The 18104-nt window shown below is 33.4% G+C and overlaps 1 protein-coding gene across 2 annotated transcripts in view; it reads left to right on the top strand.

Moving 5' to 3' along the window:
- Positions 1 to 17365, top strand: part of arhgap17a (Rho GTPase activating protein 17a) — a 63089-nt gene extending 45724 nt beyond the window's left edge. Inside the window, 11 exon segments of one of the 2 annotated variants that reach the window (NM_001017592.3) lie at positions 1209 to 1336; positions 3013 to 3124; positions 3210 to 3291; positions 3374 to 3454; positions 6068 to 6181; positions 6263 to 6354; positions 6442 to 6598; positions 9615 to 9878; positions 11150 to 11277; positions 13285 to 13821; positions 16122 to 17365. In NM_001017592.3, the coding sequence (NP_001017592.2) occupies positions 1209 to 1336; positions 3013 to 3124; positions 3210 to 3291; positions 3374 to 3454; positions 6068 to 6181; positions 6263 to 6354; positions 6442 to 6598; positions 9615 to 9878; positions 11150 to 11277; positions 13285 to 13821; positions 16122 to 16237 (1811 nt within the window). In that variant the 3' untranslated portion in view covers positions 16238 to 17365. 2 annotated transcript variants of the gene reach the window in all.
- Positions 17366 to 18104: the final 739 nt, after the last annotated feature.

The following is an 18104-nucleotide window of genomic DNA, read 5'->3' on the forward strand; positions in this document are numbered from 1 at the left end:
TACATTTTAGGCCTTAAAGTCACAAAAATTTTGTCTTGTAGGCCTTTAATTTAAACAATTTTAAAAGCTAGGTCTTAATTGTAATTTCTTTATGAAAATTTACCTAATCGTTTCAACGCATCCAATCACCAACAATATGAAATCTCAATAAACCTTTTAGCAAACCGCTATTTATAATATATACTATAACAGTTTGTTTTGCATACATTTAGTTTATTTACTTTTTATTTTTAAAGAGTTTTTTTTATTTGCATGTATACAACAAGGGTCTGTTTGTTTTGACACATTATTTTAAATATATGGCTAAGAAATAACTCATTAAAATTCTTTTTTGATGGGGCTAGTAATTAAATTCTGTTAGGCCATTTAAAAAATCCTTAGCAATAAGCCCTATATAAGTCTAAAATTGATTTCTTGATGGTCCTAAATTCTTAAATGTAACTTGGTGAAACCTGCAGAAACCTTGTTTCTGAACTTTGTTAAAAAAAAAATTCGGTTTAACACAAAGATGATATTGTAAAGAATGTTGAAAATCAACAGCCTTTGACATCCATGACAGGAAGACAATTTCCGATGTAAGTCAATATCTAAACTAGTCAAACTTTACTTTTTTGTATTAACAGAAGAAAGAAATTCAAATAGGTCTGAAAGAAGTGGAGGATGAATTTAGGATGACAGATTTTTTTTTCTACTCCAAGCTAGATGTTTCAGACTTCAGTCGTTCAAGACATGGTTTTTGTGTATTTATGACCATCTTAATGTACATGTATCAGCTGAAAATAAATTTAGCCTGATGTTGTTTCCGTGTGTTTTTTTTTTTTCCTGTGCAGTCCACTCAGGCGCTTAATTGCTTTCATTCATATTTGTGCCTGTAAAACTAGCACTTAAGTGCTATAAATTGTTGTTGTTGTGATGTTTTCCTGCGGGCACACATGAGGCAAACAGACTTGAGATCCCAGCATGTGAAGCATGAGTAATACTTCTCACACCTCACCCACCTGGTTAATTTGCCTTTTTCAGAAACAGTAAGAAAACAAAAAAGAGGAAAAAACTGCTTAAAGAGTGGATGTCACAGCAGGACACAGTGTTTAGTTTATCTTGAAAGTAGATGAAATCTTCGTCTGCAAATCTATTGTTTATTTTAATAATCTATACAGATGATATATCCAGTCAGCATTTTTTTAAATTAAGTTTTTATTTCTGGACAGACTCATGGAGTGAGAAGCCAGCGTTTGGAACAGCTCTGGACGAGCACCTGAAGCGCAGCAGCAGAGAGATTGCTCTGCCCATAGAGGCATGTGTCATGATGCTACTGGAGACTGGAATGAAAGAGGAGGTACATGAAATATATTAGAAAATATTTTTGCATAATTTACTATGATTAAGCATGGGACAATATTCAGTTTAAAATTCAGTTTACCGTTTCAAAATATTATAAATGTTTCCTAAAATAAAATATATTGTGTTCAATGGTGGAAAATGTGTTTTTGTTTTTCCCCAGACATTTAAAAAGAACTTATTTTAGAGCAGTAATCTCAATATCGTGAAACCGTGATATTTTTATCCAAGGTTATCATACCCTTGATAACTTATACTAGCCCATGCCTAACTGCGGTATAAAGATGCAGGAATGTTTAATAAAAGAGTTAGTTCACCCAAAATTAAAATGACTCCATGATTTACTCAACTTCAAGGCATCCTTCACACTTTGTTCTGGCCTCTGGCTTTTCCGGCTTTTCTTACCTTACAAAACATTCAGTTCAAGTCAGAATTATTAGCTCTCCTGAATAATTAGCCCCCTGTATAGTTTTTTCAACACATTTCTAAGTGTAATAGTTTTAATAACTCATTTCTGATAACTGATTTCTTTTATTTTTGCATTGATGACAGTAAATAATATTTGACCAGATATTTTTTAAGATACTAGCATTTAGTCTAAAGTGCAAGTTAAAGGCTTAACTAGGTTAATTATGCAAGTTAGGGTAATTAGGCAAGTTATTGTATAATGATGGTTTGTTCTGTAAAGACTATGGAATAAAATACTGCTTAAGGGCTCTAATAATATTGACTTTAAATGTTTTTTTTTTTTTTTTACAAAATTAAAAACTGCTTTTACTCTAAATAAAATAAGAATTTTTCTTTTTGAAAAAATATTATCAGAAAAACTATGAATTTTTTTTTCTTTTGTTAAACATCATTAGGGAAATATTTGAAAAAGGGGATAAATAATTAGGAGGGCTAATAATTTTGACTTCAACTGGACCTTAAAATGTTGCGACTGATCAATCTGAATCAAGTATTACAGGCAACCTTGTAGGAGTGTCAAAATTAATTGTTTCTTTAGTGCACCACAGTGTAGACATGAACAGTTCGGTTTCGGTTCAGTTAGATACTAACCGGTTATTGCGTACTGACTTCATTTATCTTAAATGCGCAATATTGCGAAAGGTTACTATGGGGAGGGAGGCGAGTTTTGTTTGAAACATTTCAAAAATGTTTTCTTTGAGCAGATCAAATTAAATGTACAGATCATATATCTGAATGCTTGTATTAAAGGACAAAATTGTATTACAAATACACATAAAATGTATTTATGAATATTACATTTTATTACAAAGATTCTTGTGCTGTGAAGTAAAATATATAATTGTTTATGGAAAGCGTCATTAATCAAACCAAATCGATGGCATGATAATCATAACCAAACTATGAGACTAATGTAGGTACAAACCTCTACAGCCTTGTAATAATGATAAATCTCGCATTGTTGATCTGCCACAGTCATCTTTTCCAGTCCATTCAGGCAGGTCCAGTCTATTGAATCTTCTAATCTATTCAAGGCAGATCAATGAATGTTTTCAGTTGTTTACATATCTAAAATGTTTGAATTATCAAAAAAATATGATATTATTGTTATGACAATAATCAATCAAAACAAAACTTTAGAATCTTGATAGGATCATTTTGGGACTTTGCTGGCAATGTAAATATGCCTGTATGCTTATTCTCCAGGGTCTGTTCCGCATCGCAGCAGGAGCCTCTAAACTGAAGAAGCTGAAGGCTGCTCTGGATTGCTCCACCTCACAGCTGGAGGAGTTTTACTCAGATCCACATGCTGTTGCTGGTACGGCCTGTTCTGTTAGTGTATCAGTAATATGTCAGTCAAACCTAATAAATGGTGATTTCTAACTATGCTCTATTGGTTTAAGGGGCACTGAAGTCGTATCTCAGAGAGTTGCCTGAACCTTTGATGACTTACCAGCTGTATGATGAATGGATACAGGCCTCCAAGTAAGCCATCTAACTATGGTTTACACTAGGCTTTAAATGAAGTTTGTGTTGTTCATTTGTGTTGCACTTTTGTTTTGTCAAGTGTTCCTGACCCAGACAAACGATTACAAGCTTTGTGGGTTACCTGCGATCAGTTACCAAAAAACAACAAGGCAAACTTCAGGTGAGCTTCTAATGCATATGAATGCGAAGACAAATAGTGGAGAATAAATATTGTTTTAATTATGAAAAATAAGTTATGAAATGATTGAATGATGAAAATGAACGATTTTCTTAAATTTAAGTGTTTTTATTTTTTATTTTGATTTAGTTATTTATTGTTTACCAATATGTTTTAAACGTATGCACATACACTACCAGTCAAAAGTTTGGGATGAGTCTGGTTTAAAATGTTTTAAAATAAGCTTCACCTGCTCACCAAGGCTGCATTTATTTCATCAAAAATACAGTACAAGTTGTAAAATTGTTAAATGTTATTGCACTATAAAATAACTGTTCAAAAGTAGTTTATAATTGAATTTAATCATATATTCTGTTAATTTTAAAGATGAATTGTCAGCCTCATTACTCTAGTCTTCAGAGTCACATGATCATTTAGAAATCATAATAGAAATAATAATAATAATAGTAGCAAAAACAATAATGACCGGAGTAATATATATTTAAAAATTCCCTTTAATAAAGGCCGTCTTGATGAACAGAATAATTACACACACAAAAAAAAAACACTTTTGTAGTGTATGTCTAATCCAACACACAGATACACACCACATATATTGTGTGTAATGTTGTATAAAATGTATTTTGTTTTTAATTGTGCTTTAAATAGAATAAATAAAATTCAAACAATTGTCAGTGAAATCAGTGAGAAAACAAAACAAAAAAATGCATAATTTTCATAATTGAATAATAAAATATTACAAATATTTTTAATTGTATTTTTCAGATGCTTAACAAATATTGTTTTTAATATGTTTTATATAATACACACACACACATTACTATGAAAACTAACATTAAAATATTCGTTTGTCTTATTTTTATTGTTATTCAATTATCCATCTTCAGTAATTAAAGTTAATATACAGTCTATTACAATATAACAAAAAGTCAAACAATTCATATTGTTGTTATTAATATTCATTATTAATAAACAAAACAACAATTGCTTGCAATCAGCAGATCACTGCCAAAACAATATTAAATTTCATTGTATTTTTATAATTTAAAACCTTGACATGTATAATAGTATGTTTATTAAATCAGCATTTCATCAAAAAAAAAAAAAATCATTTGCCATATACCATATGTTCAAAGTTACTACAAATGAAGAGTTCAGGTGCAAAACCCTTTAAATCCATCAGACCTCTTTTCTTGTAAATGAGCATTTTCTATCGGTCTCCACTGATTAGGTTCAGAAGTTTCATTTATATGTAATGATGAGGTTATTAGCTTTTAAATAAAATACCTTTTTTTTTTTTTTTTAAATGACACTTTAGACAATTCTTTGGTTTTTAACAAGGTAGATTTTCTTTTGCATCAAAACCAGCTAAATCTGCGTCTGTTTTTTTGTTTGTTTGTTTGTTTGTTTTTTGTTTTTTGCAAATCTATCTATTGGAATAAGACAATGTAATTAATTGAAAATCACTAAAGATGCAAATAGAAATTATTTTACCAAACATAAAACACATACACAAACCACTTAAAATCAAAAATACATAAATCTGTCAAGTGGCAGTTCATTCCGCTGTGCTAAACCAGGGAAAAAGCAGAAGGAAAATGAATGAAAGAAATTTGTCAGGTAAGTGCATTATTAAATAACATTAAACTTGACATTAATTAAATTTTAACAATCTGTTGTCATTTCTGGTATTTGGGATTTAGATTAAATGTAAGTAGAGCAATGTAAACATTGTAAACTCAGCTTGGTAGATTCAAACAATGTAGTCTAAAAATATTGTCAAACATCAACATCTTTGCATTGTCTATTAATATAAAAAGCTAATCAGACATATAGGTATTATGAAGTAATATAAACAATGTATAGTTTTATAAAAAAAAAAATTAATAGCTTATATAAGCAAATAAAACACAAGGTAGGCCTACTGTGCAAAAAAGGGGATGCCTCGCAGACAATTATCGCTGTCATTCACAAGCTGTCTTGTTTATCCTCATAGCATCCCCGTGGGATAAAAAAGTTACATCGTAACTTCGTCTTTTCGAGAAATGGAGTCGTTTCCGTTTAATGTATTGTAAATCGGACTCATTTAAAGTAGCGCCGCTGCACAAACAACAATATGAATGCATGCTACACTTCCAACTGTACATTATGTTTTCTTTTTTTATAATGCACAAAGCTTTGAGGTACATTTTCATTTGCCATCTATTGACAGTCAGACAGGGATAAAACTGTCTCCTCATAAAAGCCGGCGTATCAGCGCGCTGCTGCATTGGAAATATATTGTTTGATTTGCGTCTTCTCATTGGTTCTTGGCTTATAGCGGCTTTTGCTGTCAAAGGCAAGTGGCATTCAGAGACTTTTGCCAACAAACTGTTATTTCTGAAAGCGCTGACACTGGGATTTGGATGATTAGAAGCAAATGTATTTATTGATGGTGTAGTACCTGCCTAAAGCATCCACTCAATGTCATTATCTCATTTTTGGCGGAAATGGTGTTAAGCGGCTTTTGTATCTGAACTCTTCAAATAAATTCCAGATTTTAAAAAAATCATGTTTTTATTTTCAAGTTCAACTTGTTTCTCTTCTGTTTGGCAGATATCTTGTTAAGTTCCTCGCTAAACTTGCACAGGAAAGTGACGTTAACAAGATGACGCCCAGCAACATCGCCATTGTCCTTGGACCCAACTTACTGTGGGCCAAAACTGAGGGGTAACAATATTTTGCAAATGCAACAAACACATTATCATCCTTCATTGTATCCTTTTAAAAACACAGTCTATCTACTCTCAGGAGCCTAGCAGAAATGGCTGCTGCAACCTCTGTCCATGTGGTTACTATAATCGACCCCATCATCCAGCATGCGGACTGGTTTTTTCCTGAGGGTATGTGCTGTAAAGCTGTAAATGTCTTAGTGAAAGAAAGCATCGCTATCACTTTTAAGATGAACCTGTTTCTTGTTATTCATTTAGATGTGGATTTTAATGTATCCGGCATGTTTTCGATGCCCGCACCCCTGCCAAACAATGTCAATCACCTGACGCCGCCAGATTATGACTCAGGCACCATAGAGAGAAAGAGACCTGGCAGTATGGTGGGTCCAGATGGGGATATGCCCCGAAGAGACAGGTAACATTTTACACCAAAGTGTTTGATTCTCTAAATCAATTACACTGGTTATTTACTCATGCTTCACCAAGATCAATCCACTTTAATTGAGCAATTAAAAAAATTGATCAAATTACACTCACATAGTACTGGGCGATTTCTTTTGTACGATTATTTCAAATTAATTATTAAATTGTAACTAAACATAGCATCTGTTACCATGTTTTGTTTTGTTAGCAAAAGTGTAATTTAACAAATACTACAAAGCACTAGAGGGCGCTTGTTAAACTCTCTGTCTGTTAAATAAGGAAAGGATGTAAAAGTAGTAGTTTGACAAAAAAAAAACATGCGCTGCGCCCCAATTCACGTACTTATACTGCACCCTAGAAGTATGTACTTTTTGTGGAGGAAAGTATATATTTTTGAGTATATAACAGAAGAGTATGCAAGCTTTGGGACATACTACTCGCTCATTAACATATCGTTATGTTGCTTAGTTAAGTCCCCAGTCAATCATTTCGAAACATCATCCACATTTCTTTCATATTTAATTTCGTACCTTATTGGAGAAGCAGCAGCGGGCTAATTTGCCATTAACAATTTTTTCATGCAGAGAAATCTCCTCAGGTCTTTGGATAAATATGGATTGAGAAGTTAATGTCCAAACAAATCTTGATAGAAGTTCACATTTTTGTTACAGATGAAATATGATGCGGAAAATGCAATTGAACTATTTTCCTGTGGGCTAAATATTGATTAATGGTCATTCAAACATCTTTACCGAAGTCTTGGTCTCGTACGTCCGCCATGTTTGTGGTTTATTTACATTTTTCACTCGTGTTTGTAGTTCTAATCCAGGGTTTCCTCTGTGTCTTAAAAGTCTAAAATGTAAAAATCTAATTATTAGGCCTTAAAAAGTCTTAAATTCGCTGTTCTAGGTCTGCAATATTTTTGCATTGGCCTTATTTTTACGATTTCCATGTAACACTACATCTAATGCTCATTTAAATTCTTTTTTGTTGTTGTTGCTTGGTTTTTGTGGTGGTGTTGTAGTTCTTTAGTTCACTATTCCAAATGTAATTTGTGGTATTACAACTACAAATGAGACCAACATGCAATAGCCAATCAGCTTTCTGTTATTGAACTCAGTGCGCGCGGCAAATGTGACGTCATCGCAGAGTTTGTGGAGGTTTGCTTTGGGTGCGCGTGACTGATTTTGGATGGCAGGGCACACAAAATGTTTTGAGACTCGAGCAAACAATTTCATTTGAGTTAAATATAAATCGCTTTGAAGAGATTTTGTCTGAAATGAGTACGACTGTACAGACACCTTTATGATCCATCCATGCGTGATCATAGGGATAACCAAATGAACAATAATTCTTAGCTAGAAATTGCAACAGCAGTACAAAATGAGCAAAGTTTTTTATTAAAAAGTTTGGAAAAACCTGAGGGATAAGTTTGTTAAAGCCAAAAGAGTCCAGGTACACAATTACAGAATATGTTTTTCCACCAGTTATAGGTTTTACACTGATCTATATATTACAGTTTTGAATTAAAAAAAAATTAATAGTTGCAAAACCAAAATGAAGTAATAAATGATGTCTTTGATAACTGGAAAAGAATACTTGAACCTATTGGTTTACAATATACTGATGCTGTTTTTCTAAGCATCATTGGTGATAATGATCAGGAATGTTGGAACTTTATTGCCTTTTTTAGCTTTCAAGTCGAGGACAGAAACTAACCAGCCAGTAATGTGTGAACTGTTGAGTGGGCAAAATAAAAATAAAAAAACGTCAGTATTTTTTAATAAATTTCTTTTGGTTTTATCCTTTCAAATCAAATCATTCTTTCTGTAGTCATTAATATTTAACTTTAATAGTTAGAACTGTCCGAGATATGAACAAAAGCAAGTGATGCACCAACATTTGATTAAAAAAAAAAAAGCTTGAATGGTTATAAAAATCTTTACAATCATTATAATAAATCATTAAAAAAAATAATAAAAAATAATTAATTTAAAAATCTTGAACAATATTAATGATATGACTAAGTTCCGGAAACTTCCTACTTCTCTGTTTATCCAATTGACTTTACAGTGGCTTTCTTTTAACCCCTGTAGTTTTAAAGAGCCTCGTCCGTTTGAGGTGCGCGCGCAGTCAGCGAAGGTGCGCAGTGCGGCGCCAGGCGATTAGGCGATCAGCCTTAAGATGTTAGTTTGTTTTTTTCCTGTAATTCAGTGATGCATCTAACCTGTCTTCAGTACTGTTCAATTTGAATACATTTATTTTGCCACTAATTTTGTGATTCTTTGCTTTCACGTGTTTTTGATATTGTGATGCAGGTCTTAAATTTAATACTTAATGGTCTTAAAAAGGTCTTTAAAAGTCTTAAATTTGACAAGATGGTATCTGCAGAAACCCTGTGATCAAATTCACGTCCAACGCACAATGTATTATGGGCAATATCATCGTTTAGAACATGAAAGCTTCTACACTTCCAATTTTTACCAGAAATAGTAAACCATCCGGGAGCCTTTGGCATACTATTTTCAACATACTATGGTTTGGGAAATACTAGTTCTATTTTCGAGAACTAATTAGGATGTATAGTTTGCGAATTGGGACACACAAGTGTAACAGATTTTATGTCCTATTACATTTTTTAGTTTTGAATAAGATTATATATATACAATATTGTCTTCCTTGTGCAGTCTCATTTGAGATCCTGTAAAAGATACAAACAATGTAGAAAACAAAGCTCGACATCAACACATTTACATAAATCATGTGGAATTAAATTTTTTTTAGCCTGATAGTTTTCAGCTTTTCATTTCGCCCAGTGCTGCACTCACCATTAACCTCTCAATAATTGTTTGTTCTACTGATAAATTATTGCTTCCCCCTATTAACCCTTCAATGTTTGTGTCAGTGGGATTTCTACCTGTGCAGTTTGCCCTCTTGGTTTCTGTGGTGTCGCTCTTCTGGGAACTTATTAGCACTAGTGGTGTCTTTGCTGTCTCCTCTTTCTGTAGCTCTGCTAATAAATTAATGGACCACAATCCTCGTAGAGGCAATACTGTACCTAGAAAGCAGCACGCTTCGCCTGCCTTCCAGCCTCCGCTGCCCCCGGTGGAGGCTGCGGGTGGTGCAGGGGGTCAGTCCACAGCTGAACTCCTGCTCCAGCAGCCTGCGCAGGTGGGTCTGGGCTTAGAGAACTGCCAGCCTGGGGTGGCACTGGGGATGGCTGCCCTGGCAGCAGCACAGCAGCTTCTAGCACAGCATACTGAGGAGATCAGGTAAGATGCCTGCTGCGTGCCGGGCCGGTGCAATGCATGAATGAAGCAACCCTGCATGCACATGGAGTAGCTGTAGAGGAGAAAAAATTGAGCTTTCCAATTCATTTTTTTTTTGTATAGTTGTTTCCATTATTGAGTTGTATGATCAGTTATTTTAATTTCCGTAACTGAAGGTGTCTAATTATTTTCATTTATTTTCAATTTCTACCACAGCATAGAAAATATGTAATATGATTACAATTCTGACTTTTCTCAAAATTCTGAGTTTAATTAAGTTTTCCTTGTTGGCTGGTGAATTGCTAGATTTAAACTTGTATTACAAGTCAGAGTTCTGAGAGTTGTTTTCTCTGAATTGATATGCGCATTCAAGCTCAATAGTTTCTAAATTATTAAATTAGTTCCAGTCATCTTTTTCTCTTCAAGGAGTGGGTTAAAACAAGCTTTCATTCATAGCAGTTATTGGCTAAAATATATACAGTTGAAGTCAGAATTATTAGCCCCACCCATCATAATTATTATTATTATTTTTATTATTACTATTTCCCAAATGATGTTTAACAGAGCAAGGAAATTTTCACAGTATGTCTGATAGTATTTTTTTCTTCAGGAGAAAGTCTTGTTTGTTTTATTTCGGATACAATAAAAGCAGTTTTAAATTTTTAAAAACCATTTAAGGACAATATTATAAGCCCCTTAAGGCTATATTTTTATATATATTAGTCTACAGAACAAATCATCGTTATACAATAACTTGCCTAATTACCCTAACCTGTCTAGTTAACCTTATTAACTTAGTTCAACTAGTGACTTTAAATATCACTTTAAGCTGCATAGAAGTGTCTTGAAAAATATCTAGTAAAAGTTATATCTAGTTATTTACTGTAATCATGACAAAGATGAAATAAGTCAGTTATTAAAGATGAGTTATTAAAACTAGCATGTTTATAAAAGAGAAGAAAAAATCTTCTCTTCGTTAAACATAAATTGAAGAAAAAATAATCGGGGCTAATAATTCTGACTTCAACTGTATATAAAGAATAAATTTTACTGGGGTATTACATAATAATAGTTATGTACTTTTCCGGTTATTCCAAGCTGTAAATTATTTTATTCGTAAACTAATTGTGAGAATACAAGTTGCTGTTTTATACAACTTAATGTCAAAATATTCCATCGGAGAAAGTTGGAGTTTGCATGCTGCAGAATAAATATTGATAAATGAATATTATTAATTTTTGTTGATTTGACTTTTCTGTCTGTTTGTTTAACAGTTCAAAGAGCCGAGACTCTGCATCCACTCCTCCTGCTCAGAGAAATGGCACTGGAGGCTCAGGACAGCTGAGTGTGGGGACCCCTGTGGCGGGATCTACAGGACCCAGTCCTCACATGACACGCAGAGGTTAGTGAACTTGCCTTAAAAAAAGGTGGAGGCCCAAAATATACTCACTACTCAATGTACTTGGGCCCAATCCCAATTCTACCTCTTAGCCCTTCCCCTTACCCCTACCCCTCGTTTTGCATGTGAAGTGGTAGGGGTGTGCCAATTCTCTTTAGCGTGAATGATAGTGCTAAGGCATAGGACTATATACCCCTTCGTACATAGATTTTTCAGGACCACACTTGAAACCAATGGGTAAAAAATTTTTTGTCATTATTACGAATTTTAATACAATTATAACCTTCATGCTTAAAAAAAAAAAAGAAAAAAAAAAAGCTAAAAAAAAAAGCCTAAATTTTGCTGTCTACAATCCCTAATAAAAATTCTTGTATAGTAGTCCATCAACATTCTGTCACTAGATGACACTTGAATATTCTGTCAGAACTGTCTTGTGGCTGGGAATGAGCTTTTTACAGTGTCTGCCATAATCTCAATGTCTTTTTTTCTGTGTTTACATAAATGGCCACAGTGTAAATGCACAGTACAGTTGCGATCCTATTGCCACATTATAAAGAATAAATACCATTAAATAACACAACTGGAATAACTACAGCAGTCATGATCTCATATGAAGCAAGAGATCTCGATGACATATGATGATGTGTGCAGGTGTTGTAGTGGTGTCCCATTTCTTAGGGGTAAATTTTGAAGGGGAGGGGTACAAAAATAGAATCAGGATTGTGTCTTTATATCAAACAATGAAAGTGCAATCACAAAATAAGCAGAATCTAAACAAAAGTAAGCAGCAGCCCCTCACAGACGACTGATAAACAGACATAAACAAAACAGCAGCATACACTGGCCCAGGCCTGACCTTCTCTCTTCTTTTACTGACATTTCTCCTCCCTTTCCTTTCAGAAAGGAAGGAAGATGTAATCTTGGAATTGGATGTTTATAACTTGCATTTGACCAAATGCATTAACATATGCTAAGGCAGCTGGAAAACATCCAGTAAAACTATGTTTACTGCATTAACTGTATTAACAAATTGAAAGTTGTAGTGGTATTGGCATGTTGTTCTTTTGGTGAAAGATTACTTTTGTCCTTATTTGTTAGAGACTTTTGATGAAAGCATGAATGACTATGTGAATGTAAATGTCCAAGGAATAGTGATAAAGTGAATAATGAGGAAAAAAACAATATTTTGTGTTTAGTAATTATGGTTATTCTTAAGTATTGTGGGCATAGTTTGTAACTTCAGCATGAAATCCAAACAAATTCTTTGTTTTAGTCGGATTTTTTGTATTTTGAATTCATTATGTCAAGGCCTTTATATGATGAGCTCAACTACGCTAGTACTGCTAACATGCAATTAGTTGTTTAAGGTATACAAATGCTGCAGGCTGCTCATATTTCAGTGTAAACTTGTTTCTGTATTTGGTGTTAAAATAGTTTTTTAATCTCTTTCGCAGTTTTCGCAGTTTTTATATTATGCCATTGAAAGTTACAAAAATATAAATAGTATTCTTAAAAAAAAGTGCTTTTTAACAGAGCAAAGTCATTTTTCACAGTATTTTTTACAGAATTAAGAAAGTCTTATTTTATTTTTCATGGATAAAAAAACATATTTCTAAATTTCTCTGTATACACTAGTATCTTGTGAAAAACTAGCTAAACATTATGTACTGTCATCATGGCAAAGACAAAAAAATACTTATTAAAACTTATGTTAAAAAAATGTATTAAAAAAAAACTTATATCTGTTGAAAACAATTGGGAAATATTTAAATCAGAAACTCAGAAATCAAATTTCACAGCAAAGGCTAATAAATCTGAATTTATGTCTAACAAATCAAGGACATCTAGCACATTTGAGTTTAATTTTGAATTAAATAAAATTAAACTCTGAAGGGAAAATATGCAGAAATGTGCAAGAATTAATAGAAGTGTAAGGCCTTTATATTATGAGATCAACTCAAAACCGCAGAAAGAGCTTATATTAAATTGCCTTTTATTGTATATTTCTAGGTACAAAGAAGCCTGCTCCAGCTCCACCTAAACCAGCCAACCCTCCACCAATCCAACCAGCCAATCAGCCTGTTCCACAACAGACCCAATCAGGCACCCCTCAGTCCTTTAGCCCGTCCCCTAGACCGCTTTCCAGTTACTCTCCAACCAATCTGAGCCCCACACAGACCCAGGCCCAAACCAACACCACCCCACGCCGCCACTCCAGCAACCAACCTCCCATTCAGGCACCCAACCACCCACCTCCACAGCCCCCGACCCAAACCACTCCACCTCCCCAAACCGGCATGCCTGGTGACCAAGCTGAAGACCCCTCGCCTCCACATACCCCCACCCCACCGAGCACCCCTCCTCCCACAGCAGTCTTCCAGGACAGTCCTAGTCCCACCGCGCCTCCGGTGTTCCAGTCAGGGTCGCTTCCACGCCCCAGGCCTGTGCCCAAACCACGCAACAGACCCACTGTCCCCCCTCCGCCTCAGCCTCCAGCCATAGGAAGTGACAGCAATGGAATTTGCAGCGCTGCCTTCAAAACAATGGGTGAAGCTCTTTTATTTCCCTCACACTGTAGGCTGCTGAGTAACAGGCTGATTGTTTGTGTTTCTGTGAGCTTTCAGTGAACACCACAATTGAACAAACAAAAAGCTGTGTTTACTCGCAGTCATTATGAAATTAAAATATGCAGAATATTATTTTTATTGAATAGTGGTGTAACAATGTTTTGCAAGGCGCAACGCAATTGTTGCTTGCTAGTTTTCAGCTCGGCTAGTTTCACCAAAAGTTGTTTTGACGTTTTCCAGCACGGTGTATAAATAATTTGTGAGCTTTTTTTAGTTTATTCATGACAATTTTCTTTTGTATAATGTTGTTATTATTAGCAGTTTTATTTATTATATCCATATTTATATTTGTTTTATTAAAAACAAGCTTAGATTTGTCCACCTGTCAGGTTTAACCATATAGGGCACAGCATGTGTATTTTGAAATAACTTTTTTTGACCACTCTTCGTTATTATTGTTCATAACATTGTTTATTGTTCTTTGTGCTTAATAATTTGTGGAAACATTTAGAATAATTGTAACAATAATTATGACGGGCTAAATATTCAAATAAATAATTGATTCTGCTGTCTTCGTTTGTTTTGAAAACACAGATTTCTTTACAATCAACTTTGGATATCTTTTCTGTTGGAGATACTGTTGTCTTAAAAAAAAAAAAAACTTTAATAAAACATCTTACACAAACCCAAGGAGCGATATAGTCGAAAATTTTAGCAGTTTTATAACCTTGAATTTTCCAAAACGCGACATACCTTGAAAACGATTATCGTTCCATGCCTAGTTGTAGCTACACGAATACTATACATAATGGGTTAATATTTAGAATACAGTGATGTTATTCATTCAAATTGTAATTCTACTGATGTTCTTAAAAAAAAATTTTTTTTTAATTAAATATAATTTTTTTTCTGTGATTACTGTAGTAAATTACTTAACTTGTGTAGTTTATTCATAAAATTATTATTTATTTTTAGATTTTCACATTGAATTCTATCAGGAAGTCAAATGATCAATCATTTTTACTTGTGCATGTAGGATTAATAGTGTTAGTTCACACAAAAATTCAAATTGTGTTATTAATTCTCATCTTCATTTTCTTCCAATGCTCTGAAACTTTTGTTTATCATCAGAATTCAAATGAAGATATTATGGATGACATCATAGAGCTCCCTCATCCTCTATTTACAGCAATAGTCTAGAGTAGGGCTGGGCGATTTGGCCTAAAATCAAAATCTTTGTTAATTGAATTACCTCGGTTACAATTAATGAACGATCATTTTATTTATTGATTTTTTTTTGCCTTACAGTTTACTGACTGGTTTTGAAAAAGAAATATGCTTACATATTAAGTAAGGAATTTTTTAAATGATGCATTACTTGAATTTAAAGTTTTTGAAGGAAACACACACTATCTACTATCTATGATCGTTCATCAATGTTGAACAACTAAAATTAAAACACAATACCTAAAACGAACAGTCACTTTTTATGTAAAATAAATAACTTCAGCATTTGCATAAAGGTTATGCGACTGCATGAAGGCTGTGGTGGATCATGTTTGTGCAGAGCAGTATAGTATAAACAGTATAAACTATTGACTGTATAAACAGAGCAGGGTTATGCGAGTCCACACACTGTAGGGAAAATGATAGAAAAAATTAGATCGATTATAGGTTCTGAATGTTGGTTAATCTTTTCGATTAATCGTCCAGCCCTATAATCTAGAGACATTCAGTGTCCAGAAATGGAACTAAAAATATTGTCAAAACATTCCATGTGAAATCAGCAGTTGTTCTTCAAAGTCACTTTTTTAACTGTAGAATTGAATTTTCAACATCAAAAGGCAACAGAGCAAAGATCAAGATCCCATAATGCAATTCAAAACTGTAAATGAACAGAAAACACTTGTGAATCACGAAATACAGAAACTTAATGAAGAGATATTTCTTAATATGGAATGTATGGAAGATGAGAGAGCTCTCTGATTACATCTAAAATATGGTCATTTGTGTGCTGAAGATGAATAAAGGTCTCAGGTGAATTAAACGACATGCAGATGAGAAATTTACAACACAATTTTCATTTATGGGTAAAAACCCTTTAAAAGAAGAACAATATGTGTAATAGTCACAGTTGTTAAAGTTGTAAAATATTGTTTGAAATGAACCGCATTTCCAATCACTTGGTTCTGCTCACCTCTAACTGTTGACCTGTATTACTTTTATCAACAATAGCCAGACTTGAGAGGTAGATTTGTAACCTATTTGTGTGTCTTGCAGAATCGGGGATGACATTTAAAGCAGTGGGTCGAGCTCTCATTCCGGACATCGCAATTGAGAAGCCTGTAGCTCACCTGAAGGACGCAGACCTCGACACAGAGAGCACCGTCCTATAAAAGATGGCCTTCACCCAAACACCTGCTCCCTTAACCAAAGGTTTGATTAAAGGGCTGCTCTACTCGACCATTACCAAAGTGTTCATCACCTTGGCTGTACTTCTGCAACCCCCTTCGCTTAAGACAATCAACAATCCCAGTGGCACCAGGGAAACCGATGCTTCGTGATGAAGCACGTTTATTCCAATCTGCCTTTTCATTTCGGATGGTGGCGAAAATAAAAAGAGCTGTATTGCATGAGAGGAACTGGGCTTGAATGGTGATGGGTGAAAATGGAGAACAAGAAAATAAGCGGATCGTTTCGAGGTACTTGGAGGTGATTCTTAAGTGGCCTTAGCTAAACAAGCAAACACTCGAATTAAAAGGTGAAAGACACTAAATAAAAGCAGCACAACTGTGGCTTTATGTATAGCTCGTGACTGCAGGTCTCCAGTCAGCTTATACACTACATTCCTTCTTTTCATTTGCCTTATTATTATAATTATTATTATTTTACTTTGGATAGTAACGTGCAGTACTTTGGTTGAAGGTCTATAAATGCCGAATGATTCATTTTCAGTGGGAGCTTGTTTCCGTCATAAAATTTAAAAAACAAAAGTTTTTTTTTCATGACATTTCAGTTTTTCTATTGTGCAAATTTATATCTCATCATTCAGACTTTGTATACTAGCACATGTGTTTTGAATTAAGTCTAAATTGTGAGATATACAAGTAGCAATATGAGAAATAAAGTTGCAATCTAAATATAAACTTAGAAGTTGCAGTTCATTAAGATAATGGGAGAATTGTGAGACATAAATAGAATTTTAAGAAATAAAATCGCAATTTGAAGAAATAAAAATGCAATTTTTCAAAGTAGTATGATGAATTGCAACATTATATCTTTTTTTTGCGCTATTTGTACATATATACCACAACAAAACTGAGAATTGCAAGTATAGATTAGCAAAACTAGGATTTTTGTTCTCACAGTTGCAAATGTTTCTCAAGTTTGCCCTTTTTTCGAGAATATTTTGTTTACACTTTTAATAACTACACTATAAATCATTTATTAAGCATTAGCAAATAGTGCATTCATTATCTGTTAAGCATTAACTCTAAATTAATAAACGTTAGTAAGCAGTTTATAACTGCAGCTACAAATGAATTTTCTTGACTTAAAACCACATTTATAATGTGCTTAATAATTGTACTTTCATACTTAATGATTCGCTTTTCATTACTAAATTAAGAATTGCTTTTTTTACAAACCAGTTATTTAAGCATAGTTGGTTGTTTTTTTAAGGTCTTTCAGAATGAATTATGTAAATAACTAATAAACTATTCAAATTAACATTTTATAATTCTTGTAATTCAGGCATATACTAATAGTTGAGTTAAGTATGTTAATAAATGCTTTATTAACTCAAATTCTTCCAGTTTTGTTGACCTAATCTAAAGTGAGGACTATTTATCCTTTATAAATCCCTTATTAATGACAATTAAAGGCTCAGTTATGTTCAAAACAGAAAGAAAAGACATTATTCATTCCTATTCGTTTGAAGATGCACAAATGAAACTGTACTTCAAATAAAAAATAAATCTTTGCAAGCGTATCTAAAATCAAATGACTGTACATTACTCATTACTGCAACTTATTATGTTGTTGAATTATTAGTTGTTATTTTATTGTTTAATGTTGAATTTTGACATTCCTGTTATTCAGCAATGTTTAAACTTTACAGGAATTTAACTTTTTAGATAATATTGCAAAGATTATTGTTCATTTTATACCAAGCCTTTAATTGTCATCTATTAGAGATTTATGAAGCATGAATAGGCCTTACTTTAGATTAGGTCACAAAACTGCATGAGGTCGAATTAATAA

The sequence above is a fragment of the Danio rerio genome, chromosome 12, assembly GCF_049306965.1.
Source record: "Danio rerio strain Tuebingen ecotype United States chromosome 12, GRCz12tu, whole genome shotgun sequence".
Lineage (NCBI taxonomy): Eukaryota > Metazoa > Chordata > Actinopteri > Cypriniformes > Danionidae > Danio > Danio rerio.